Here is a 27821-nt window from a genome sequence, read left to right on the forward strand (position 1 = left end):
GGCTGAACTAATATGTTTGATTTGGATTTATTTCCCAAGGCCGAGTAGAAAATCTTTCTTTCTTAATTCAAAGCAAAGTTTTGGACAGGGGTCTTGCAGTTTTGCAAGTCCACACACATCCTCCTATTCTCTTCAATTTTACAGTGTGACAGATGAGCATCTCTCAATTTCTCATTCATGTTGGAGCTTTTCTACTTCACACACAAATAAATCCATAGGGGCAGATGTCTCTGGAAAGAGGATATATATTTCCAATAAAATATATGTCCTAGTGACCCAAATAATTTCTTTTGCCCAGCTTTCATTCCCCTTTTCTCTTTGGGAAACTTAAATTTGCACACAGAACGACTTTTTGCTCTCTGTGGTAGAGTACATGGGTATTGGGTATTTCCATCAGCTCTCTTCTCCCTTTCTCTGAGATGCAAACACATCCATGTGGCACAAGAACTATTTGCTTCACCAGAGGTTCTGGCAAACAGGACCTCGCAGTGCCAGGTGCTGCACCAAGAGAAGACAGCCCTGCAGTAAAACTGGGGGCAGAAGTGGCACTGAAATGACCAAGCATCACATAACCTTTCATCTTTGCCTGCCCTGAAGAATTGCTCCTCCTGCCCAGTATCTGTGCCTCGTCTTGATATTTCAATCTTCAGTTATCAATAAAGCAAGCGAAAAATTGTACTAGAACCACAACGACCAAGATTACAGAATAAAAATGCTGCCAACATGACCAGCAGGAAAAGGTGGAGAAGTCTGAAAATTACCTCTATTTCTGTCTCTATTCTGTCAAAGAAAGTTATGGCTCCTGATGTGTGAAAAAGACCGTTTCCCAGCAATTCTCTCCACCAAATTCCTGCCACACATCTCCCTCCAGCACTCCCCTCCCATGCTCCACACACAGAGCAGCTGAGGCTTTTCTTTCTCTACATCAGCACAGAGTAAATGTACTTCAGCCAGGGAATCTGCAAAAATACAAATCCCAAACCGCGTTCCCCTGATCTGCCATATACCTCAGGCCCTCTTCAGCTGAGACCCACCACAAGTCATGGGCAAGTCCAGCACCAGGTTGCTGTAGTAGTAGCCTGCATGACCTTCTCTCTTACACAGGCAAAATTAAGGATCTCTGCTACCAATGGCTCATTTGAGTTTTTAATCACAGTGGAAAGTGCTCCATAAGCTAACAACTTATCTGCTGTTAACTTCTTAGGGCAATGTTACTTTGAAATGGATTAAAACTCCCCAGGTAAAGGAAGAGCTCAAAGTAATTATGTTACTTTCATGAAAAGTGTATAGTAAAGCACATAAAATGTCTAGATATGGGGACTGCACTCCAAAAGGAAATTTAACTGCTTCAGGGAACACAAGATCAATGCTATTATTTATAGATGACAGTCTCACTTACAGTAACTTTCTGCAACAAAAGAATAGTGTTAAGGAAAAGAAGATATACTTTAATTCCTTATATCAGTCTGACTTTGGGCAAAAGAAAGAAAAAACAAATTGTGAACTTTTCTATATAGAACAGGTGTGAAACAGAAACAAAGGGCATTTCATAATATATTTCCATTTGATTTTTTTTTTTTTTTTAATGCTGCCTTTAAGCAATTTAATTCCAGAAAAAGAAGGAACATCGCCCTTTCCACCACTATGTTTTGCATCTCTTTTCTGGAGACTTCATAAGTCACTGCAGCAAGGCTGATACGCTTACAGCATCATGTATTTTGGGAGTATAGGAAGCTGAGGGTTAGCACGTCCCCTCTCAATCCCCCTTTCCCAATACAGGAGAGCAGTAAAGGTGTGACAGCAAGGAAGGGTGTCCATGCACGGGCATGGACAAAGAGGTAGGAAGCACCTCGCACCACCCAGCAGCAGCACGTCAGGGAGCAGAGCTCCCAGCAAAGGGAGCAATGGCATCAGGGATCACAGCAGGCAGCAACAGGCTCCTCCAACTGTGGGATTTCAACAGGCAGTTCACATGAACCATACCAACTGCCCTGATTTCAGAGTATTATTTCATAAGCAACAACAAAATAATACCTATGGTATATACCTCGTGCTCAAGTTACCAATATCCAGGCTCCCCAAAACACGGAGGTTCTCCCTCAAGCCAGAAAATAAAAAAGTTTTTGTCATTTCCATATGACTCGCTATAACCGGACTGTCTGATGTCCAGAACTCAGGCAGTAAATTAAATCATGCACAACATGCTGGATTTGCTTAACTTAAGGCGCTCATCTGCAAATTGCATATGCAGTAGGTCTGACGTATCCAGAACCTGTTAGACTGCACGTAGCCATATTGCTACCTGGGGTTTGTAAGACAGAAATACAGGAGCTCTATTTAGTTTCAAGAAGTAAAAAGAAAGAAGTCACAACAACTCTCTGATCTCTTCTGCTATACAGTACTATGCAATTCTACTCGTCTGCTCAGAAATAACATTCCCATAGGCTTACTTAACATCACATACTGACGTGTCTAAATATCTTATTTTGTGAAAGCTTCTTTACATTTCTCCTCTTTTCTGCCTGCATTTTGCTAGTTTGGCAAACTATACAATACAGAGAAAAAAAAAAAACAAAACAATTTTCATTTCATTGGCCAGACTACATACTGAGTTATACTTAGCTAATATGCTGAGTACCTTCCATTACAAAATTACATTTCATTAATGTATTCGGCCTTAGGATAGTAAGAAAGGAAATATTGTTCCTGTTCTGTAGATGAGGAGTTGAAAGCCCTTCTTTCAGATACAGTACAAACTGAACAGACAATGTTCAGAAACAGAAATTTACCCATTTCACTGCAGAAACCAACTTCACAGATGACAGCAGAGACCATTAGCAGCAACACTACCAGAGTCAGCCTTCCATGCTAAATTGGATAAGCATCTGTCCTGATTATTTGGCAATGCTTACGTCTCCCAGCATGAGCACATGGTACTTGTATACTATATTTCATACTTTAGTGTATCAGAGAGTTGCTGTACTAAGTTCACAAGTTCAGGAAAGGCCTTGTATTTGCTCCATGTTGTAGTTAACCTGAACACGAGAAGCTGAACATGAATCTATGCTCCTAGCAGCTTCTGCTTACTACTCAGACACTACTCATGTCTTTGTGCAAAGGTCCCATCAGCATCACACGTGATGTGATACTCATTACATGCCTGAGACACTCTTTCAGACAAAAGAAGACACCACCAGTTCCTGACTATGCTGAAAATCTATTACTCAGGTTTGCTTGCTACTGTCAATACAGCTAAGCATATAACTGTGCAGAAACTCAGCAAACCCAGTCATCTGATCGCCTCTCACTTGCCAGGCAAAGGCAGTTATCTCCTTGTGCCCATCAAACAAGTCAAGGATAAACAATAATGACCTGCCTTTGTAAACTACTTTTAAATTTACAATTGAAAGTTCTATACAACCGTACTGTTTGTTTGTTTTGGTTGGGGTTTTTTTGTGTGGTTTTTTGTTTTGTTTTGTGTTGTTGCTTGGTTTTTGGTTTTGTTTTTGTGGGTTTTTTTTGTGGTTTTTTTGTTTTGTTTTGTGTTGTTGTTTGGTTTTTGGTTTTGTTTTTGTGGGGTTTTTCTGTGGTTTGTTTTGTTTTGTGTTGTTTGGTTTTTGGTTTTGGTTTTGTGGGGTTTTTTTGTGTTTTTTTTTTGTTTTGGTTGTTTTGGGGTTTTTTTGTGGTGGTGGTTGGTTTTTTTTTTTAAATATTTAAGGCTCCTCTATCTGGAATAACATTATTAAGAACTGATTACGCATACAAGGTCCAAACTGAGAAAAGAGTGTATGCACTTACTCTCTTATTGAAAATCATGCCCTTATTCTCTGAAATCAGTTAGTATGTATCCACAGAGGGCTGGATGCAGCAGACAGTTAAGCATCCTCTCTAACTTCAGTTTCAAGACAGAGTAGTAAGAGAGTTCTCAGTAACTTCAGAGAGAAATGAAGTCCTACCACAGTGTTATGCTTTACTACAGGTACAACACATCGCAGGGAGGCCCGTCATGGCACAGCTATCATCTTTCACTCAGGGAATCATCACAACTGCACCGCCACCATGCTGTGAAGTTGGAGACCAAACAAATAATTCAAAATCCCCGCTTAGGTATCTATATGACAAGTTCTGAGGACTCCCTCAGCCCCCATGAAACTCGTGACTTGTCAGCAAGTCCAGTAGTTTGTTAATTTAGTTACTTAAAAGGAAGCAGCTGAGTCCTAAAGTTTGCCTGTGCCTGATTTAGACATGCCAACACTTAGGACATCCTGCTTCTTCTAACTCACATCATTTTTAATACGTGACTGTTCCTTGTTCAAGAGCCACAGCTTCTCTTTATGATGCCCATTAAAAATGACAATGTACTACACTATGAATATGTTTCAATTAGGAAGGGGGGAGCTAATAACTTTGCCAAGCTCTCTGAAGATCCAAACAACTGTTCTCATTTCACAGCTCACTGATTCTTTAGAAGCAGCGGAAAGTCCTGGAAATAAAAAGGCAATACTTATTAACCTGGCTCTGTCTCACAACAATTAAGTTTTTCTTATGCACTAACATGAAAACAACCCTTACAGATGATCAGCTTAGAAGAATGGAATAAGCAGTTTGCACCAACTAAGACACTGCTTTTTTTTTTTCGTTCCCCTTTTTAACTCCTGAACTGCTCTTTACATTAGAGCCAAAAGGGAGTTTCCAGTTTGCAATTCACATCGCTATTTATATAATCTGACTAGGACTTCCAGCAAGATCCACCTGTTACATAGGACAGCCTAATGCGTAACAGGTCACCTGCAAGCACAAAATAAGTTTAATTCACGTGATGTCACAGCAACAAACTGTTCAGTAGCACGTGGGGTCAAACCAGACTCTCCTGAACTTCCTCGAAGCTTCAGAACCACAGCAAAGTCAGTCCAATTCCTTGGGAGGGTTAAGAGTTCTCTGGACTAACACACACCTGCAATGACTGGGCCCTATCAGGAACAAAAGGGAGCTGGAACAAAGCATTCTCCAATACAGGTGGTGCACAAAGGACAACAGTTTGAGTCCTCACTACAGAGCAGTACAGTAAATAAACACCCAGAACCTTTTTCCCCTACCACTGCTTTAATGTTTACAGTCCCTTCATGTTTTTATTTACGATACAGAGCTACAAACCTTGTATGCTAATGTTTACACAATTTCTCCTTCAGAGCCACATGCCTTCTCTCCTATGTTTTTTCTTCCACTAGCACTTACAGAGAAAATAACTCCTCAGAAATATTTATCTTAATTCTCTTTAATTTGTCTGATAGCTTCTTGCAGTTTTGGAGACTGACAATTGTAAGCATAGATACTTCACTAATTTAGTCATGGCAGGTTTTTTTCAAGTTGAAGCATTGCTCATTTTTCAAAGAATCATGGGAAATTATCGCTCAAGTTTAAATTTATTCTGGCCTTAGCAAAAGGGTTTAATACATTGGAAAAAAATAAGTGGGAAGCAAGACATTGAAAAGAAACTTGTTCAGATTCAAAAGAGAGTATTTGAAGTTCAGAAAAGCCTATCTGACGTTGTTTGTCTTCCCTTTTTCATCCCTCATTTATAGTCAGGATTCAAACATTAAGACAGCACCTCAAGCAAGGCTTAGGAAGGCCCCTGCAATATTTTTTATCTTGACTAGAAACTAGTATTTGCAAAAGGATCTTAGACCAACAGGGCTACTGCCTTTAGCTCCAGCTGACCCTAACTGGCCTCAATTTGTTCCGCCACCCATACTCAAAGAGCACTCTCGGGAACTCAGCCTTTCCAGCAGCGACCCCACACCCCCTCTCTGGGTCAGTGTAAAGCCAGGAGAAACCGGGCATCACCAGTTACGTAGCTTACAAATAAGCAGTGAATTAGTATCCCAGCAGCAGATCCTCATGCAGAGGCTACAGGTGGTCCGGTGGTCCCATGCTCCTCTGAGGCCAGGGAAATCCTGCCTTGAACAAGCAGAGGAGTGGGTTCATGGTGTCCCACCATGACAGCCAGGAGCAAGGCTAGAGGCGGAGCGAGCGCTGCAGCTCCTGCAAGGAAAAGGAGCACCAGGGTAAAGCACATGGTGATTTCAATCACCAGATTGTTCCTTTTTCCTCCCTCCCCTCAAGTTGCAAAAAAATAAAACATTCTATGTGATTTTAATAAGGCACGGGCTATTTTAGACTGTAATACAGAATTACAGTTATAATATAACAAGCATTTGGTTTGCCATTGATACAGCCCTCATGCATACACATCACTGGGTAGAGATCAGTGACACATCAAAATATCCCAAGGTTTGAAGTGGATATCAGCGCAGCACCTCCCTTTAGCACACCCACGTTATTTTATTGGGTTAGTTCTCCGAGAGCCAGTGGCCACCTGGACTTGCACGTCTGCAGCGTACATGAGAGGAAAAGAAACAAGCAAAAGGCAACGTGTGGCACCAGACATGGAGCATAGCTTCTGTCTATTCAAATAAATCACCAGGGCACCTCAAACTGAGCCAAAGCACTGTACCACCACCTCCTTCAGTACCCTGAGGAGCTTTAAAAATGTAATCTCTGTTTTGCCTGTGGAACCCACAAATTTTGTGGTAATTTTGCAGTAGAACTCCTTAGTGCAGCGGTTAGAAATTGATCCATGGGTATTAGCCATTGGAGTTAAGGAGAGGAGGCAGAAGAGGTAGCCAGAGCTAGAGATTCATGAATTTCTGTCAGCGGGGGTTATCTTGTTTTCTACCTTGACTGCTGAATCACACAGCCCAACAACCACTTTTAATAAATTCCTCATTTAAAGCATGGCTTCTGCTTGAGCCAGAGCCCACATCTTTGAAATATCCAGTCTTTTTTCCTAAGTATCAAAAAATGATAGAAAACTCCACCCAACCAGATCACGTTTTATCTGGGAATAAGTTTTGTTCATAAGGCTCTTTTTCCAACCTTCAGATGTCATTCTTTAAATTTAGCTACATCACTTCTCAAATATTAAAAAAAGACTACAGTCATAAATCTTTCCAATCTAGATGATAGTAGCAGGCTTCATCTCACTTAGCTTTAAGTGTCGAACAGTTATCTAAATCCAAGTTAGCTTTGTGTGCTCTCTTCTGCATCAATAATAATAGAAAAAGGTCCTTTTGGGGGAGATTCATCTGTTATCTTCAGACAGCATGAGCTGTCTGAACATGCTAACTTCAAAAACTTTTACCAAAAGCAAGCCCAGAAGACCAGCTTAAGTTGAAACAGCTAATTATTAGATACCTAAAGCAGGGTGGAGTGGGTCCTACCCTTGTTTACAATGCTCAGAATACTCTTAATGCTTTTACTGGATTAACTGATTTCAGTTCCTTTAGTCTCCCAATAAAAGTTTCCCTCTCTCCCAAAAAAAAAAAAAAATAACTCTTTTCTGAAGCTCTGTGCTAGGAGTCATCTGTTTATATGTCCCAGAAGCAGGCTTGGCTTTTTGGCTAGAGGAACATGCTGGACACTCGTATATCTATGGCATGATGGATGCTTTGTTCTTGTCTATAGGGCTTTGATGGACAGTCAAAATTTTAGCATCTGTTGCATCCAAACTGTGGCAACAAAGCGTTAACACACAGCTGTTAATAGCTTAGGTATTAAGAATTAAGAATCAATACCACTGGTCATTGATACAGTCAATTCCTTAAATCTTACTCAGAAGACCTATCAGATTTCTAAGCTAAAAAGCTGTACAAAAGGAGTAGGACCACAGCTTAAAAGAAAGTCACTGGGATATGTGGTAAAGGGGCCCTAGGGTATGAGAAAACTCGGTCTCTTCAGCTGTAGTTGGCCTTAGTATTGTGGCTTCCTGGTTTTCAGCAATTAATCTCAAAAAGGACAGTGCTCTTTCATACCTTACCATTTATGGTTACAGAAAGCTTCGTAATAGGGGAACTAAGCTAAGAGTTCAGCCACAGCAAAGCAAACTCGGAGAAGTACAGGAAAGGAAAAAAAAAAAAAATCCCTTTCAGCTCTAAGTTCCACTACTATCCCAAGTCTGTCACGTAACAGAAGTTTATTTTCATCAGAGAAAGAAGCATTTCATCAAAAACAGTAAGTATATTTCTAAGCAACCATTTTTCCTTGGGAGCATGCAATAGCTTTGGGTTTTGAAAAGTACAGTGCTTTTGGAAGCAACGATCTTTCTAAATCTGTAGGACTATGGAGGACAGCCCAGGTAGCCCACATGCTACAGAAAAGTTAAGTTGTTCTCTCTTTTGTAACTGGAATCAATCTGATTATTCTCTATAATTATTAGCAAAGGTAACGGCAATATTTCCACAAACAACAGAATCTTAGGAGTCTGCAGCCCATATAAGAACATAAATTTTACTCCTTTTAATGGTAAATACACCTTTACTCTTAGGAGGTTCATGGCTTTGGGTGTTCAACATTCCTTTAGGGGCTATGCTTGTGTACCTCTAGTTAAGCTAGAGGAACCTGGCACTTGAACTCTTTCAGCCTTCCTGGAAATCTACTCCTAAATTGACTCATTCCGTGCAGCCCTGTACTGCACAGAATCCAAAAGAAACACTCTAGAAAAACTCGAGAACTGCTGAAACTGAGCAAGTAACTTTGTTCTTTTTTTTCTTTTCTTTTTTTCTTTTTTTTTTTTTTTTTAAGAACCACCAGATTTAAAAGCTAACAGAATTACTCTTAAACAATTGCATAAGTCTTTAAACAAAAAAGCTACCTTCTTTAATTCACCCTAGTGTCACATCAGGTAATCAGTTCATTAATAAAGCAAAATGATACAGCATATTTCATAAAATAAATGTAGTTGTAGTTACACAGTCAAAATATTGCTGCCTCATGTTTCCAAGACAGCTGCATGAGTACACAGCAGAATCTTCTTTTCTGTGCACGTTCCCAATGAGGTTCAGCATCACCTTATTCTGTATACACACAGTATTTTTGGTCCCAGATGCACAGAATGATTTTAAAGTAATAGGTTCCTACCAATTTGCAATGAAAAACACTGGTGTTCCTTGGCCCCAGCACCCCTGGCAAAGGCAGACCTGTTACCAGCAAGAAATGTATATAAATGCTAGAGTAGGAAATGGCAGGCAGAAGGGAAGCAAATGCCAACACAAATGTTGTTTTGACTTGTAGTTTGGCTTCGGGCCTGTTGTCTGGGGTGTAAGCAGTGGGGCAGTAGATGAGAAAAGGACGAGCGCAGGACTGAAACAGGTAGGAAGAAGAATCTAACCAGTGTTAAAATACTCATGGAAACAGGTAGGCAAGTGTGAGTGACCTAACCAATTCTACTAAGAGACAGTGGTAAAGGTGTAAGCTGTGCAGCTCTGCCACAGTAGCATAATCAGTACAGAGCTCATATTTGTAGACCTAAAACTTACAATTGCCTTCTGGTTCCCACACAAAGTACTTGGCCAATAAACTGGCAATGAATATTACACTCCTCTCACACACCCAGCAAAGCCAGCAACTCTTATGTTGTCCACACAAGGTGTTTTGAGTATAAAACAAGGCAACTGTTAAGTTTGCATTTGATAGGAGAAACCAAGTGGCTATTTTGTAGGCAGAGGCAGTAGAGATCAAAGGGTCCAGGCTTGTTTAAAAACTCCTCATCACTTTAGAGATGCGGATGACTTGCATCACTCTTCTTGGCGTGATGTGGTATTAGCACTTGATGCTCATATGAAAGCAATACATAAATGCTCACTGAAAATTTACCGTATGGTGTAGGATAAACCAGCTCAAAAAAAATTACTAGCTCACTGGTAATATTTATTCCCAACCTAAATTTGAGAGAAGGGTTTAGCACCCTTTCTTCGGCAACTGAGCAAGGCGAATTCGTCCGTGCTATCGGTACTGCCATACAGAAGTTAAGAGCAGCGTGGAATAGAAAGAGGTCCCATCCGAACTCACAGAGGTCACGGCACTGGAAACTTCTCGAGAGATGGGGGAGGAGGAGGCAGAGGCTTCCCACCCAGTATCAAACACGTCTACTAATCAAAACAGGGGACTCCATTCCAAACCTGAGCAGATGGCATCCCTAGGATTATCACCCGCAGCTGTCAATGCAGTGATTATACATTGAAATTGCACAGCTAATGTACTGTATAATTTAACTAGACTGAAGAAGAAGATTAGGGATAGGGAACATTATGAAAAGATTTGAAGCTTATATTTTCCTAATAATTATGGAGGCACCCCACAATCTACAGTGCAAAAGAGAGATTTGGATTTGCTCTTGAAGGCCGGACTAAAACGCACATTATACACTTCAACATCTTCCAATTCAAATACACTCAGAGACTTCCGGGGCCAATCAAGTCTTCTGCAGTGCTTCCTTTTTCAAAGATTTAACGATTTTGTCAGAAGAAACACTTAATTAGCTCCTTCAACATTCATCTTAATATATATTGACAGAGCTAGGAGACAGAAGAGAAGGATTTTTAATCTGAAAAAAAAAAAATTAACCTTTTAAACAATGGGGAAATTCCAGATAAATATGTTTCTGCATGCATGCAGCATTCCTTTGTCTTGAGAGCCAGAAAATGCAGGATTTTCAGCTCAAGAACATGAGGATATAGATATATGAAAAGAAAAAAAAAAAAACACACATGGGTTTTCCTTCACTGACTTGGGTTTCCTCTTAACTATTCTGCACATGGATGAAATAGTGTTACAGATTTTTCTGGTCTTCTAAATTTTAAGGCATAAAAAAATACAGCAGGAAGTATGTATTTCAGTTTTAGGGACCACATTTACAGCTAATCTGGTGCAGCAACACACAGTGACGTGAGCACCTCTGATTTACACTGCCTGAAGACCTAGACGCTTATTTTTTATGTTTATAGAAGCACTCAGTGAGATATTTTTAGAATGTTAACTTTCTTGTTAACATTCTCTGCATAATTCATATGTCCTTATTCTCTTTGGGGCAGAGCAGACAACTAGGGGAGCAGAGGCAAACAGGGTCACCCAGCTGCCCACGCAGAGAGCCAGGGTCAGGCAGCCTGGCTGGTGTCAGGATGGGGAACAACACCGCTCATAATGCTGGGAAAACCTCTTGGCCATTTGTGAAATTTTCCAAGTTACACAAACGAATTCCTTATGTGTCTTAAAGAGGTAGTCTGGCATACGTGTCTGACATTCAAGCAGACTGAAGGGGCAATTAAATTTCTTATTAATTCTTTGGTTAATAGTCCCACAGTTCTTGTTTTCCATGTAACAAGGGGTCTGATTATCCCACAATTTTTCAGTGTAATGGGACAGCTATGTAAACATTATGGCTCATCTAAAACTCAGGAGACGAACAGCACCAGGCCACTAGAAGTTTTCCACAAGTCATGGTGGCAGTACCAATCTTTCACTTTTTCATTTTCCCACAGAACTAATTAAGGTTTAATCACTGTTACTGTACGTAAGAATTTCTTGCTAACAACGCAGGTTTTCACTTGTTTATCATTAGCTTCCCACTGTGTTGTAAGGAAATGCCACTCAGGTACCATACGGTCTCAGGGCTTGTGCTCCAGGACCGATGATGTTCCTTTATTCCATTTTCCCCTCTCACCAAGCTACACAATAGGTAAAGGAGAGTCAGTTCAATATCAATTGATCTTAAGGTGCTGTACTGTACAGTGTTCTGATATTTTAAATATTTTGGAATTCTTTGGGTTTTGAAAGTGCTATTTCCACTTTTCCCCTACAGAACTAAAAGAAACAACAGAAGTTTCCAAGGAACAGTCACTACCGACATTTACCCAAGTTTCTTTGTGAGGTGCAAGTGCCTCTGGGCATGGTTATACACCAGCATGCAGGGACGGTGCAAGCACACTGACAGTGCTTGATCCCAGATGTTCTATTTATAGCCCCCTAGACCAATAAAAACACAATACAGCCTTGTTTAAGGGCATTAGCTCACATTCTGTATTAAACTCAAATGCCAGTAAGCAGGTAAGGTTCATCTTATGGCAGTTTCCAACTTAAGATGCTTCTTACAATGCCAGCAAATTATACATGATCATCAGAAAAACAACTCCCCTCAAAATGCTGTATGCAAAAATCCACAGTGGACATTGATATTTTATTTAAAGTGGAATTAAATATGGAACTGGACAAAATTCAGTATTCCAACAACAACAAGTCCTTTTGTTCCTAGGGACACCTCAGAACAGCTTTCATTTTGATATCACGTACTAGCAACTTCAAAATACATGCTTAAAAAATTCTGTCACTAGCCCTGAGTTATGCTAAACCACCAAATCTGTTTTACTGTCCATAGACTTCTATATTTTTATTGTTAATAACACTAACATTCAGGCATTATAGTAGTCTAAAACCAGTAGCATTTCAATGTTCAAATACTTTTTTCCTTTGATAATTAAACAGTCAAAGTAAGGCACCTTTACCAGTGAAAAACTGAACTGATAGGAAAGAAAGCAACATTCAGATTGTATTCACAATCTTTCTTTCGAGAGCTGATGGTGTCTTTATCTCATCTTTCACTAAACTCAGTGTTGTCCCCCACCCCCAGTAACACCACAGCTCTGCCAGCCTGGGGCAGCTGGAGGCCATCTACTCATGGTTAACCTGCAGAGCCTTTTGACTAACGTTGGCTGGTGCTTGTCTTATACTGTATCTAAACTTAAGTCTTGGTATTTGCTCTGTTGCTTAGCTGAACACAGGTGGATTTAGGCAGGGACCACACCGTCCTGAAGGCCAGCCGGCAAGGATACACACTAAATAGTTGCACACACCTGAAGCTGAAATCCTGAAAATGCACCAGCTACTGCATGAAGCTGTGCGCTGTTGTCTTGCACATGAGAACAGGACTGAAACCTGTTTCGGCATGTACGTAACATGTTTTTCTTCTCTCCTTCTCCTCTGCTTTCCTCCCTTCTCCCCAAAAAATCCACACAAATCTTGCCACCTTGTCATTTGCCATAACTACGGCTTGCACCGTGTTTTCATGAAAAACAAAACCCCACAAACCTTGAGTTACAGCTGTCAGTGCAACAGATACTGGTGATGGGCTGAAATCCCAGTGACTGTTATGGCTCTTTTATATATTAATCCTATATATCAGTCATACTGATTGAATGGCATACGGATTCACAGCAATTATTTTCAGACTCTCTTTATCAAAGCATTAGCAAGATAATTTAAAATGTTATTTGGCAAGGGAGTGGGGGGAAAACGCCAGTCACTCCCGAGCTCAGGTTCAAACAGCTCCACCTAAGAGTTCCCCCGGTGTTACAGCAACACCACCACTTCCCAGTTTACGCTCCCCTGCTAATGCCAGCAGCAGTCCTGACCCAGTGCTTGTGATGAAACGATAGCAGTTTTAACTACTGTGTTTTCTAATCCTGTTCAATTGTGTTTGGTGGCATCATACTACTACCGTCTAGAAAACGCAGCTTTTCTCTGCTGTCTGGTCAGACATCAAGTTTTGAGCATCCCTGAATGAGCAAGGCCAAACAACAAACATGCAGAAGTCGGAACCAGGCATCTCAAATGTTAAATTTTAACTTATTTCAGCTCTTTTGAAATAAGACAACCACATTTCAGACTAATCTAGGCGAAAAGGTATAATGTAAAATGGACTCTACTGCGGGAGGATTCTCCCTTCATGCAGACTTTACTAACACATAACGCAATTTCTCTTACTTCAGAGCAGAAGCAGCATAAAACAGACTGAATTAAGGCTGAGGACAATTGGGCTGTTAACAGAACTCTCCCAAAAAGTAATCAGGTTTTCCTACCCCATCTCTTAGCCTCCCCACACAGACACTTTTTAAAGTACTATATGGTAAATATCAGAAAGTGAAAAAGGAGTCTACTGAAAACAAAAAACACAGTAACTTTTTTTTTTAACTTCTAGTTTTTCAAAAATGGAACTCCTCCTCCATGGGATACATTGTATTTCAGAAACCTGTTACACAACTGTGATACCTGTAGCCAATCCTAGTCATGTTTTCCCTCTCCTTTCTGTATTTTATTCTATACTAGAAAGAGATTGTTCAGATTTCACAACTCTTAAATCATGTTGGGAAAAAAGTTGGTGACTGCACAGAAGCGAGGGGAGACAAGAGCCCTGTGCCTGGGACTGGGAATGGTCACGTGCTCCATGATGATGTACTTTTTTATTGGGATCACCATTGTGCCATTCTACACTAAAAGGTAATAACAGTCACTTGTTTAGGAATACAAAGCTATTTCTTTTTCCTGTCAGTAAATACAATTATTAAAACAGTGCCAAAATATATGTTAGTACCTTGTACAATAAACAATACGTACTTGAAGAGCTCATAAGAATTTAAGACAGAAGAACAGAGAAAGAAAAAAGCAAGCCAAGAAGTCATCAGACCTTTACAGGTAAGCACAAGAAAGAAGGAATGATCATCTTCAGGGCTAGGATGACAACAGTCTAAAACAAAACATTTACTATGAAAACATGTAAAATAAAAACCAACCATGCTTATCAAAGCTAGATAATGGAAAGCTAAGTCTTGCATAAATAAAAAATATTTTAAAAAAAAAGCGCTTTTCCATGTGCAGGAGGGTGCATTGTTTTTAATAAAACTATAAACACTTGAGCAATAGAAGTCATGGTAAAATTGTTCAGTTGAGAATCTGTATCTTACCTCCAAATCAACCATCATGAGAAATTAGCACCTTCAACGGCCCAGTCTACAACAGCACACGTTGCAGAATACAATGAATGCTGAAGAAATTACTATTACCCACAGTTTTATTTCATTTTGCAAGTTCTGCCTGCACACACAAAACCAGTCTGCAAAAACCCCAAGTAACAAGATGAAGAATGCAGCTCAGTTTTTCATGCTTGAAGATTTTGATAAAGCAAGTACATCCACCTAATTCTTCTTGCTAAGAGAACCTTTAAGCTCAAAAATGTTTGAAAAACTTGATCTTTAAAACAGAGTAATTCACATGTATTTTATGTATTTTCCAGCCTCCTGATTACATTACAAAATATGCTTGCGTGTAAAAAGATTAGTTTCTTAAGAACTGGAGTGAAACTATTTCTTTACTTTTTTAGTCACCAAAGCATACTGCTGTAAGCAAAGGCTTACTGTGGTAATGGTTAATAAAAGAGTAACCTTTTCTCAAAAGGGATAAGCAACAGCAAAAAATGAACTTTTGCCAGACAAAATCCTGCTACTTATTCACGCAAAAGGTCCACGAAATAAAGAAAAGGAGATGGGGGGAAAAACACGGGAACTGGTCCTAGTTCTGAGAATTATTGAATGAAATTAGTCAAAATATTTCTGAAAGATCAAAAGCTCCACTACATTCAGCCAGATTTCAAATAACAAGGTCAAGCTTTACGAGCATACTACACTACTAAATATTTACTACTAAACATTAAAATCCATACCAGTTCTTCTTTCTTGAAGAACACTTGAAGCTGATTACAGATGGGGTTAGAATCTAACTTCAAACCACAGAACGTGTAACAAACAACAGCAAAAACATGTTTTCCTGCACTGCTTTCCTATGGCAGCCCTTCACCAGGAGCAGCCATCGATTTGGGGTGGGCAAAGTGGACCGCACCAGGACTGAGCAAGCCATGAACTCTACCTGTGCCACCACTCACAGCTGGCACACACTGATGCACCTCCAGCATGCGACTCATAACAGATGCTGCTAATGCACTTAAAAGCAATACCTTTTGTTTTGTTTTGTAGTGTTTGGACAACAGAAACTGTGTGCAAGGTACTCAAAGCCAACATCAAGGACAAAGTTCTCTGCCCAAACAACGAAGGCTCAGAGGATGAGGATCTCTCTCCCTATCCCTGTCTACAGGTGTGGGTTAATCTGACAGCCTCAGGACAAGAGGTTATGCTGTATCAGACTGAAGATACACTGGAAAGAAATCCTCAGGTACTTGCAACACAGATTAAATAATCACTCTCTGCTGCTATCTAACACCTTTGAGGAGAAGGGGTGATTGTTTTTAAGCCAAGCAGCAAGAGTAAGAGTAGCTGTTGTTCATCTTTTACATGCTAATGTCTGTGTTCAGACCAAGGCATTTTTAAAATATTCCAGAAATTACATAGTTTTGGCTTCTGTTTTAAACATGACATCAAACATTAAGTTAATACTTGTTAAGCAATTACACCAACTAAACATGAATGTTTAACCTTTATGAACATTTAAAAATACGTACGTTTCCCAGTTGAAGACCAATAGTAAGAAAAAGTTTATAAGCTGTGGCTTGCTCAGTTGCTTGTTGAATTTCCACAGGAGAGACCTGAAGTTGAAAACTGTCCTAAGTAAGAGCACAAATCCAAATTTTACTTCCATTTTAGGTGTGTGATATGAAGCAGGGAATAAAGAAAGCAGCGAAAGGGGAAATGAGGGTACTGTTGGGAACGTGATACACATTTTAGACAGGAAGGAGAAAGAAATCAGTAATTTTGGAAGATAATCACCCAGAAAACTCATTTGTCTGGTTTGGTCTGCAAGTGTTTCTGGCCAGCATGGCAGCAAAAACCTGAACCCATGGAGAAGGCAGTGGTGCTGTAGGAAGCATGTGCGTAATGCAGAGATGCTGGGTATTGCAGTAGGGGTCCCTTGGTCAGTTGTTTTAGGGATCTCTTCCCCAGAGGATGAGTGCAGACCATGGGTGGGACAGAAACACGGGTACACAGTATTCATATGGCTTTAGAGGCGTGGGAAAGACTGGGGAAGGGGAAAAAGTAGGGTGTTATCCCCTTTGTTTCTGCCAGTGTTTCTGCTTGAGAATCAGCAGAGAGCACAACGTTTTTAGGCTTACTCCCTCACAACCAGAAGTGCTCCTACAGGTACACTGTCCTAAGGAAGGTCAGGTTCAGTCCAGTTCCAAAACCACAAGTATTTCAGAGGCCTTATTCCAGCTCAGCACTCTCTAAGGGGAGATAAAGTGAAATTCAGATCTTGGATGCCCAAGACTGAAGTACTTTCAGAATCCAAAACGAACATGCTCAGACTACGAGTGCTCATCTTCTTAAAGAAATTATATAGATTAAACATAGCACAAACCTGATAGCATAAAATACTTATGAGTGTTATGAGAAGATAATTTTGCTAGCTAATGCCTATCTTCATAGTGACTGTCTCGGGGAAAGCTACATAGAATGAAGTGGCAAAGCAGAAATTATCCACTGTAGATTGAAACAAGAGTCTTGTTCACTGCAAGAGGAGGTGATTTGCTGATTTCCTACCATTTGCATTACTGCAAGCACAAGCCTTCAGGTCAGGAACAATCCCCTTTCTGCCTTGGCCGTTTTCCAGCTTAAGACACCTAAGCATTATTATGCATGCAAAATAATATTACAGAAAATAAACTGTTATGAGCAACAACAAAAACTGAGTGCTTCAAAGTCTGATAGTATTTCCACTGAAGACTAAATAACTTTGTGTTATTACTACAGGTCAAAATAGTTCTGTGTTATGAGTACAAGTAGGAAGCTTCCAACAGCCATGCTTTCCTCTTATTTGTCTACAAGTTACAACCAAAGGTGCACAGTGAAGCAACTTCATTTTCCTGCACACTGACAAGCCAGTTGTGAATTTCTGCACAACTAACATGTTTCTGCTGTGATGGTGCCCAGAAGCTCCGTTAGGAAACGGAGTTTGGCACTGTAATAATAAAGTGACAGTCCCAAAGACTGCAGTTTTATTTCAAGCACATATGTATTATTGGTTTCCAACAACATTACTCAAACCTGTAAATCTGCAAACTGGGGTCACAGGCACGCTGACAGAAACAGGGAAGCATGGCAAAAGGGTTATGGACATAGGGAAACGAAGACAATCTCCAGGAATGCTAGCCAAACCACAGAAGATTTTGTCAGTACTAGCATGTTTGTTTTACTCAATCTGACTTAACTACAAACCCTGCGTTAGAGTATCCGTTATAATGAATCACTTTGATTTCTTATTCCAGTGCTCATATGTCCCAGGCAAGTCGGAGAACTCTGAAGAAGTCAAAGCACAGATAGAAACAATTGCAAGCAATTTCAAGAAATACCAGACTTTCCCATGCTACTATGACCCAGGAGGAACGCAGACCAGTGTCATTTTAAGCAGACTTTATCCCCCGAAAGGCCTCCTCTTTGCTTTCCTTTGGCCTACGCTCATGTTTACTGGTGGATGTCTGATTATTGTTCTCGTAAAAATTAGCCAGTATGTTTCTGTTCTTTCTGCTTGGCAGTAGAAAATAAATATCTAGCAGACATTGTTGCAAGATTTTAAAGAGCCTTTGTTCTGCCTGTCTTTAGCTGCATTTTGTGACTTTTAATATACCAGGTGTCAATCCAAGGGCAGGCATTCCAGAAAACTGAGTGGCACCCACTATGGATGGCAATCCATTACACGAGGACAAAACATAAAATTGATTCCCAGGAATGCCTGCAAATACCTCATCAGAGCACAGAGTGAGTTACTATCTATTGTTTCCTCGGGTTTTCCAAGGTACAGTTGATTTACAGAGCTACCATTCAAGTTTACTACTAAACTCTTGTTCCACAGTTTAGACAGGGTCCTAATTTTCTGTCTGGTTAAGACCAGTTGGTGCCAGATCCATATACATCATTACTGGCAGACACACCCTTTATATACTTCATGACTGATACCGTATGTATTCATGGCCTACTCGTCTGCTGAGAAAAGAAGTTTTGTTATGGTCCAAAGACATATTTGTTATCATGGATCTCTCTGCTTTTGGGAAAGGGGAGGGGGAAAACCTCCCGAAAACAAAATATACACACAGACACATTACAAGGTTTGCACTCTAAACATCTAACACCAATTGTATATAATAAAATATATGCATAAAGTGTAGGGTACAGTAAAGAAGCTTATAAGTTTTTGTATTCAACTCAAATCTTAGCTTTGCTTTACTTTGAAACAAGCGTACAACTCAAGAAAGGCCACCTGCCTGTCATTTGCATGTATTACAAAACTGTTAAAGAAAGGAAGTCATGATGTAAAGGATATGATTATATAGTAGTAAACATCCATGATGTCTTACTAAATACAGTAAGCTAACATAGCCGCAGAAGTTTGCAGGCCTAGCACAAAGGTATTTCACAATAGAGACATGTTTGTTTGTAGCACCACGACTCTTAGGAACGCTCCGATTTACATATACACATATTTTCTGTTCTCTGAACTCTGTTTCTCTCAGCCATTTTTCAAATTGCTACTGGGCACAGGAGGAACATAAAATACTTCCTGCGTGCTGTATTTGACTGGCACTTAGGACACAACTAGTACTAGCTTTTTCATCACACAGCTGATGAATCATGTAGTAGCTATCATTCACAGGAAAATTTCAGGGCTTAGACACAAATTTAAATTCACTAAATTGTAGTGGAAAAAAGTTATTCTCATTAATGTGGTATAATTATCTATTGTTTATTGCAAAAGAGAAGGCGGCTGAAATATTAACCCATTATGTGAATTTTCCCACATTACTAATGAAACAGTGTCAGAATTTGCTTTTCATCGTGATCAGCAAATTAAAATTAGACCAGGATAGCACAAAATAGCAGTTATTAACATCAGCAACACTTGTTCGACATGCAACCTGATACCTGTTGAAGCTAATGCACTGTACTGGTACCAAAGGAGGTGAACAAGCTAGCTATAAATAGACAGAGAGGTTTATTTAATAGGCTCTTTCAAAGCTTTACTCCAAATTTTGCTTTTTAGCAGTTTAAAACACATCTCTAGTTTGCAAACTAGAACTTGCTTATGACTACTCTACACTCGGTCCAGCAAATCAGTAGCCCTCGCCACCTTGCTCCCCTCTCAGTTCAGCAGAGGTGAATGAAGGGTGGATGTTGCTGTTCGTGCTAGTGGTGGTCCCCGTTGCCCCACTCACTCATGAGTCAGTAACTTGGCTCTGAAGCGCAGAAGCTCTTGATCTTGCTGAGCTCAGAACTCGGTATGAAGCATGAGGACCGGGAGTTCCTGCTTCCAACTCCCACCTTGGCTCCCAAGACCACCCCCTAAACCCGCATCCTCCTCACCTCCCTGTTCATAGTTATGCCTGATAGCAGTAGACGAAAATTTATTCAAAGTGCAAGCTGTGTTTCCAGATCTACCTCTACCAAAACCAGAGAGAGTCAATTATTACATGAAAACAGTTATTTCCCTCCAACATGTACACATTGCAAGTACATGAAGAGAAACCTTACACAAATTTTGTTCTCTAATAAGGTAGCATTTCTCATTTGGGCAGGAGATATTCCAAGTGAAAACAGACAGTGCAGGGGAAAAACCACACACAAATTAGGAAACTCTATTGTTTTGGACTCTCGCCAAACCCAGCTTCCTCTTTTGCCCAAATGAAGCAGGGGATTTAAATGCAAAAAGCCAACTATTCTAATGTAGAAAACAAACACACGAAATGTATAGGCACCACAGAAGTCTGTTCTTGTTTTTAAAGAATGCTTTGCCCATGTATACAGTGCCGGTCATTTTCTACAGTTCTGAGAAAGCTGAATGTTAGAGACACAGATATTCTTTCCCCCTTCACACTTTCACTTTCTCTTAAAGTTGATACTAAGTGTTTCAACAGTGTGCCAGGTTGCTGAATTACTCTTGAGCTTTTGTAAACATTTTTCTATTCTTTTTCCATGTGCAAAAGTTGTAATTCACCAGACAGTGAAGTTTTAATAACACTCTCTATGCTTCTTACAGCAGCACACGAGGAAGCTACATAGCCTTTAGGGGCTTTTGTTTGGTTGCTTTTGTTTTGGTTTTTTTAATATTATTGGATTATACCGTCAAGTCTACAATAAATCTGATAAATAAAATGCCATTTTTCTGAGACCCAGTAAAACATTTCTTAAAGGAAGTGCTTCAATACAAGCAGTGACCATTGCAGTGACAAATGTACACAACTCACTTTCTCAAGGCAGAGTATATGATCAAGGTAGATATTACAACATTAAAACTCCTGCCAGGGGAAGAGAAGTGACAGTACAAGCAGCTGGAGATGAAACTCATACTTGAAGTCTGTTTGACTACACGTAGCTTTTGCCAGCACTGATGCTTAGACCACAGTAATAGTGCTTGAGTTGGTGGGAACATGCAAGGAACACGGGGAAAAATGGGGATGGATTTTAGACCCTGATGAATACTTTAGTTGTGCAGGTCCTTTATATGTCTGTATGAATAATATTGTTTGCTGAAACTATTAAAAGTCTTATTTTTCAAGTGCTGGGCACAGACTCTCAAGAGCAGTTTTTCTTCTTGATGCCAAATAAGGTTTGGACATCGTGATTCTACTGTTGGAAGACGGAAAAGAACAAAAGCAGCAGCACTATCCTTGAGGGAACTAGCATTTCTCCCAGGCAAAAAAAAAGAAACCAAAAACAAACAAAAAAAATTGCAAAAGGTTGTAAAATGAAGCTTATCCTATAACTGGGAAGCTGTTTTTCTGGATGAGGTAGATTCGGCTTTCATTAGCTTTTAATAAGGTCACCTTTCTCCAGCTTTGATGAGGCAGCAACAATGGCAGCTTAAGAGGAGCCTACAGGGCACTGATTCTCCATGAAGCCATCTGTGAGTCACCAGCGTGTTCTCATTGTACATAAACAATAGCAGGTACCTTCTGGCTACCTCTGACAATTTTGATTTAAGTATCGTGCTAACTGGTGCTTTATTACCTGATCCTCAAAGCAGCAACTGGGCAGTTAACATAGAGAAGACTCTGGTCCCCAAAGATTCCTCACTCATTGCATAAACCCACAGCACTTGACAAGGAAATACCTTCCAACCAACTGGTACTTTGTTCTTACTTTTTGGTTTGTTTGTTGTTTGGTGGGGTTTTTTGTTTCTTTGTTTGTTTTTAAATAAGGAAATGACAAAAAACTTAACAAAACCTATTTGAGGTCTCTAGACTATTTACTATTCAGAAGCCATACAACACAATTCAGATGTTTTACTTTGGCAATTTCCATAACAGAAAAAATAGCATTTAGGGTTAACTGAATGACTCCAAATTTACAAGCTGGCTTGAAGTTAGAAAAGATTTTCATACAGGAAAAATAATTATAGGTATTGGAGGCAGTTATCCTTTGTTCACAATAAAAAGGGCCGGTGGCTGGCACAAAGGGTGTAGGCCAGCCATACAAACCCCACGCAGGAAACAAGTCTGGTGTACAGGCACACAGCGGTTCTCCGTCAGAAGGCAAAATTGGGAATCATCTCAGAAGTTCCTCAGAAGCTCGAGGGCACAGGGGAACAGAGGATCTGCAGAGCAAACTGCTCTTTTTGCCTCCTAAAGTATTTGTAAAGAGTGAAAATGCCAAGAATGTGTGTAGAGGGTTTTTTGTAGTTGTTGTTTAGCTCTCCTGGAATAAGGTTTCTTTTACTGGGCTGCTGTAAGACTTAAGTGTTAGCTTTGATCAACAGAAGTTATACTGGGGAGTTGCAATATTGGATGTTTTTCTCCTTGTTGACCCCAAATCTCCACACTCTCAAGAGCATTAACAGAAAGGAAAAAGATAGCAAATATCAGATAGAGGTGGCTATACTCAAGTTCCACATAAAATAGTCAGTGAAACACAGATTAAAGAAAGTGTCTATTAATTATTATGCTCCACTAGAAGAAATAGCAATGAAAATAAGAATCTTGTCAGAGTTGAAGGACTGACAAGCTGTTCTTTCGAAGCTTCCTAAAAATACCTATACATCTCAAATAAATACAAGTAGACTCATTACACCCTGCACTTCTTTCCTAAGAAGTGTCATATGACGTTTGCACTGAAATTAAGCCGTCATATGTGTAAAAACATTCACACACTGCCATACCCAAACCAGCACAGGTATGTTCCCTTTTCTCTTTGATCACCTATCTCTATCTGTAATAAATAAAAAAATCTGATGTTATCTTTGTGTCCTTCCTGGTTTCAGCTGGGATAGAGTTAATTTTCGTCTTGGTAGCCGGTATGGGGCTGTGTTTTGGGTTTAGGATGAGAACAATGTCGATGATACACTGATGCTTTGGTTCTTGCGAAGTAGTGCTAAGCTGTTGCTAAATAGGTGCCGAGTGGCGCTCACACTGGTCAAGGACTTTTCAGCTTCCCAAGCTCTGCTGGGTGCACAAGAAGCTGGGAGGGGGCACAGCCGGGGGGGTGCTGACCCAGACTGGCCCAAGGGCTATTCCATACCATGTGACGTCATGCTCAGTATATAAGCTGGGGGAGGAAGAAGAAAGGGGGGGACATTGGGTGTGATGGCGTTTGTTTGAGCCCTGCTTTCCTGGAGATGGCTGAACCCCTGCCTGCCTATGGGAAGTGGTGAATGAATTCCTTGTTTTGCTTTGTTTGCGTGCACGGTTTTTGCTTTGCTTTGCTTATTTAACTGTTCTAATTTATTTTCCTTCAATTAATAAACTGTTCTTATCTCAACCCACGAGTTTTCTCCCTTTTACCCTTCTGATTCTCTCCCCCATCCCACTGGTGGGGAGTGAGCGAGCGGCTGCGTGGTGCTTAGTTGCTGGCTGGGGTTAAACCACGACACTAATACGTGTTACTGTAATTGCCTTATCTAGGAAAACCATCTTTTTAAAGATGTACTGTCTACTTCTTACCTCTTATAATTCCAGGCAGATTTTCAGAAAGTCTCAGCATGCTGAAAAGTTATTCTGCATTCAGCACCAAGAGCAAGTAAGGAGAGCACCTGAAAATACTTCAACTTTAGCAAAACGATAACACAAGATTAATATTATAGATGGGGGCAGGGGACCGAGTTGTTTGTAAGGCTCCATCTCTTCAGTAAAGTATTTGTACCACACTTGGAACAAGATGACCTGAATAAAGTAACTATAGGCTGTTTAGTCCAATCAAACTCAAGGCCATTCTTATATAAACTCTTTGAAAAGTCTTTAAATAATTTCATACATATGCTTTAAAGTCTAATGAGCCAATAAAATGTATTAGAGAGGTGTCTCCAAAAAAAGCTCAAAGATAGAGGTTGAGCAAAAGAATCATGTTTGATGCATCTATTGGTTTATTTCTAAAGCACCGCATAATTTTCCCTCTGCTGGAACATTTCAAAACATTAGACATGCTTATTTGTAAAGTAAATAAAGAAAACAAATCTTGACTTCTTTTTGGACACTATTGATAAACACGTGACCCCTAAGTCAACAGGGCTGTCAGCCTCAGCAGCCTGAAACCACAGGACCAGACTTTAAGCCTAGCCTACAGAAAAGAATTACCACCTCTTGGTTCATGAAATAGTTGCAATGAACAAATGCCTCCAATTAATTTTTCTTATGCTATATACATTGACAGAAAGATGATGATTGGAGAGGCCTCGAAATTGAATTGCCCTCTGATTTGTGGGAAGGAAATCCCCACAGCCATGGCTGAATCTTGTATACCCAGAATAACATTAAGACTGTCCCTGCTGCAGCCTATAAAATACACATCTAGGATGAAACAGATAAACAAGGTGAGTAAATAAGCTATCTGGCCTGTCTAGAGCTTTGGCACCACAGATTTTGCCCTTACTGCAATTTTTTTTTTTAAAAAAGAATATATTAAACCTGTTACTTAGAGTGTTTTGTGAGTAAATGCTTGCTGTTTTTACTTAAACATACTACTGTTTTTTTCTATGATCCTGAAGGCAATAACAGGAGTAGGGGAACCAACATCCTTTTATCCCTATCTGTCAATGGCTGGAAAATTAAGGAGTTACAACTGCAAAACCTAGATGATGTCTGGCTAACCAAGGGAGACTTGAACTCCTAAAGGTAGAGGGAATTGAGGTGATTCACTGCTGACACAGAGATCACAGCAACAGCCGATCAAGATTCCTCTTTCTCCAGCTCTGACGTCACTGCATCAAACTTTTTCCCTTGGACTTGAGCTGAAAGAATAGCTAGCCCTTCGAAGGAATACTTGCATGGTTGTTGTGGGGTGGGGGGATGGTTTTGTTTTTTTAAGCCTTCCACAAATGCACGTTTATCAGACAGACTGTGACAACAGAAATTAAACCTGTATGAGAAATTCTGTATCAAGCAATTAATTCAGAATACAGCACTGGGGCAGCTGCAGCTTATATATAAAGATATATATTAATAGAAGCTCTAAAAGGGCTCTAAAAGGGCTTATAAAAGTTTTAGTCTACCTTTCAAAAGATAAAAATTTGAAAAGTCTCCATTATTCCTTTTATAGCTACTGATGTTCCCCTCTACAGACACTGAAATGGTTCTTCATGCCTCACTAGTGGTTCTTCATGCCTCACTAGTGGACGGGAAATAATTCATTGCCTTCTCAGCTGCTTTCAGTAGAGCCATGAAATAGCACCAATGAAAAGAAATTTAAAGGTGTTAAAATACAGTACAATCAATCAAATTACCTGAGCTTGAATAATGTTATCATTTACTCTTCAGAAGTAGCATGTTAATGTGGAGACTAAACACACTATAAGCAAATTCAAGTACACCCTCACACCTCAAGAGAAGAATTTGGTGTTCTTTACGGTCAGGTAAAAGCATTATCTATTGCCTGACTCTTTCCCAAAGAACTCCATACAAGCAAGTAATTCAGACTGGAAGAATCAAGTTGTCCTGGCATGACTGAGGTTATGGACCTACGCTGTTGTGCCCTGCCTGCATCCATATAGCATTCTCAACTTCCCAATATTCTTGCAGTGCGCTTTGGGACAGATTACCTGGCCTGAGAACAAGACAAAATTGCCCAACTAGCTGTAATGGTTCCTGGCAGCTTCTATTCTGTAAAGTTGTAACAGTCCTGCACTCCAGAGTCTTTTCCAGAGCAGCAGAATATGCTGCCAGCATCCCTCAAGTAAACACTCAGTGCAAGCTTAGGAAATGATTTATACAAGGTGGCTTTATTCCCCCCCAAAATTGCCACCCTAGGGGGTACTTGTGCATTTTCTGAATGAATGCAGTTCTTTAAGTGTGTCCTACTGTCTGTGCTTTAAGCACAGGACCTCTTGGCTCTGGTCTTGGTGCAGCAATGTGTAATAGAAGACTGAGTCTGCCACTGGAGATGAGGAAAGCAAAGTGAATTTTTGGCTCAGATGTGAGCCACAGATGTAAGCTGCTCAATGCTGTGGCTCAGCCTGCAGCGTTCTGAGGCACTAACTTGGGAAAAGCCATCCCTTTTACAACACAGTGATGAGAAATAACAGTGTCAACTGTGCTCTTACTGCTGATTTCAGCAGAAGCATCACGTATTTAATTGACTCATAGCTGACTCATTGACTCAGTGGCAGCTTCAGGCCAGGGCTGCTGAGTGACACCTCATTTTTACCATAGGTCAAGGAGGCATTGAATGCAGATGATCAAATTCCAGTCTTTGTCACATCTACCTCCCAGAAGTCACATACTAAATTGGGTTCAGAAAACCACAAAACTGTTTTGTCTTTTTAATAGCTAAAACATCAGTTGCTTTTCCAGGGCATTTAAATACACAGTATATCACTAGCAACAGAGAAACCAGCAAATAGGAGGGGGGTTACAGAGAGAGATACAGATTACACTGAACTGGTGAGGCAGACCAAAGCTGAGAACAGGGTTTAAGGCAATGGAGTCAAGAAACTGTTGGGATAATATCACACTATTAGTCTCATAAATGAGGCTTAGCGTAAGAGGATAAAAACCCAGATGCTTCACCAGTAGATACTACTACAGCGTAAACGAATTAATGTAGAGTTAGCAAAGCTTGAGTTATGGGCTGTGTTGAAATGCCAAAAAACATTAAGAATTTGTTTCAGAATGACAGTTATCAAATTTGCTTAAAGCTATTAAGAAAATCCTAAATATTTCAGCTAGTACTGAAGAATAGCTAAAATACATTTAATGTCAGCAACCATACAACATCTGCATGACAAAACTGTTTTGTTGGTTTTTTTTTCCCCCCCAAACCTTCACTATACAGCACTGTGTCTAAAAGCCAGCTGCTTTCAAAATCATCAAAATATTTTGCCGGGACTAAAGAACACATGAGCACTGTGGCGGTTCTGGAAATCTTCGAGAGAAATACAAGAACCATAGTCCTGACCGTAAAGGTCAGGTAACACCTTCAACAGTACACTCCAGTCTCAGAAACGTGTTCTCTCATGGATGAAAAAAAGTGCTGCACAAATCTGTCAAAATGAAGGAGCCCAAAATGCAAATAAGAGATAGAAGAGCCTTTAAAAGAGACAAAGAACCTCAACTGGCCAAAAAAAGCCCCCTACTATAGGTATTTGTAGGTGAGTGTTTTGGGAATGGACGATTTAGGAGAGTTTAAAGCAAGTTGGGTTTTTGTGGTGGTTTTGTTTTTAAAGGAAAAAAACAAACAAACCTTTCGGGCAAGGTGAGTCATAAAAATATGTATCTCTTGTCATATAATAGACATTTCCAGTCACATGAGGTGAAAGAAATCAGCAGGCCATCAGGACAACTGACGCAGCCACAGCCTGCTCCATGAGTGAGCCACAGCTGACAGTGGGCTGTAGGCTGGGTACCCTACACACAAGAGGATCCAAATTCCAGGCTGCAATGTGTAAACATGTGGTTGTCAGCATGGGACACTTAATCACCGAAGCTCTCACAGTCCCCAGCCACTTTACAAAATTCCTAATAAATGAGGAGCTCCTGTAGTCTGCAACATCTTTAAAAGTTCAATGAATGGATCAATACAGGAAGTCTGATGCCCAGCTGGTTCTTCACTGGAAAGCAGGGGTGTTTTTTAAAGTTATGAATAAAAACCTGCAGTAGCTCTTTTGGAACAAGATTAACAGAATGCTTGGTCCATTATTTTATGTTCTGAAAATCAGCACTGTTTAGGTTCATG

The 27821-nt window shown here is 40.1% G+C and overlaps 2 protein-coding genes across 6 annotated transcripts in view; one reads left to right on the top strand and one right to left on the bottom strand.

Moving 5' to 3' along the window:
• Positions 1–27821, bottom strand: part of KCNIP1 (potassium voltage-gated channel interacting protein 1) — a 482303-nt gene that overhangs the window by 395790 nt on the left and 58692 nt on the right. The window contains exon 1 of one of the 4 annotated variants that reach the window (XM_087760143.1): positions 5861–5961. The exons of the other annotated variants lie outside the window; for them this stretch is intronic. The gene's annotated coding sequence lies outside the window, so the exon portion shown is untranslated. Of the gene's footprint in view, positions 1–5860; positions 5962–27821 lie in introns of those variants that run through there. 4 annotated transcript variants of the gene reach the window in all.
• KCNMB1 (potassium calcium-activated channel subfamily M regulatory beta subunit 1) lies at positions 7923–18809 on the top strand. 2 transcript variants are annotated; one of them, XM_087760078.1, is made up of 5 exons: positions 7923–8070; positions 12662–12837; positions 13996–14166; positions 15696–15891; positions 17939–18809. In XM_087760078.1, exons 3-5 carry the CDS (start codon positions 14030–14032, stop codon positions 18206–18208), a joined length of 603 nt encoding a protein of 200 aa, XP_087616204.1. In that variant the 5' UTR covers positions 7923–8070; positions 12662–12837; positions 13996–14029; the 3' UTR covers positions 18209–18809. The 2 variants fall into 2 exon arrangements, with proteins under 2 accessions (XP_087616204.1, XP_009467727.1); XM_009469452.2 differs by lacking the exon at positions 12662–12837.

The sequence above is a fragment of the Nipponia nippon genome, unplaced genomic scaffold (assembly GCF_047370975.1).
Source record: "Nipponia nippon isolate SJK-2023a ecotype South Korea unplaced genomic scaffold, ASM4737097v1 scaffold_21, whole genome shotgun sequence".
Taxonomy (NCBI): domain Eukaryota; kingdom Metazoa; phylum Chordata; class Aves; order Pelecaniformes; family Threskiornithidae; genus Nipponia; species Nipponia nippon.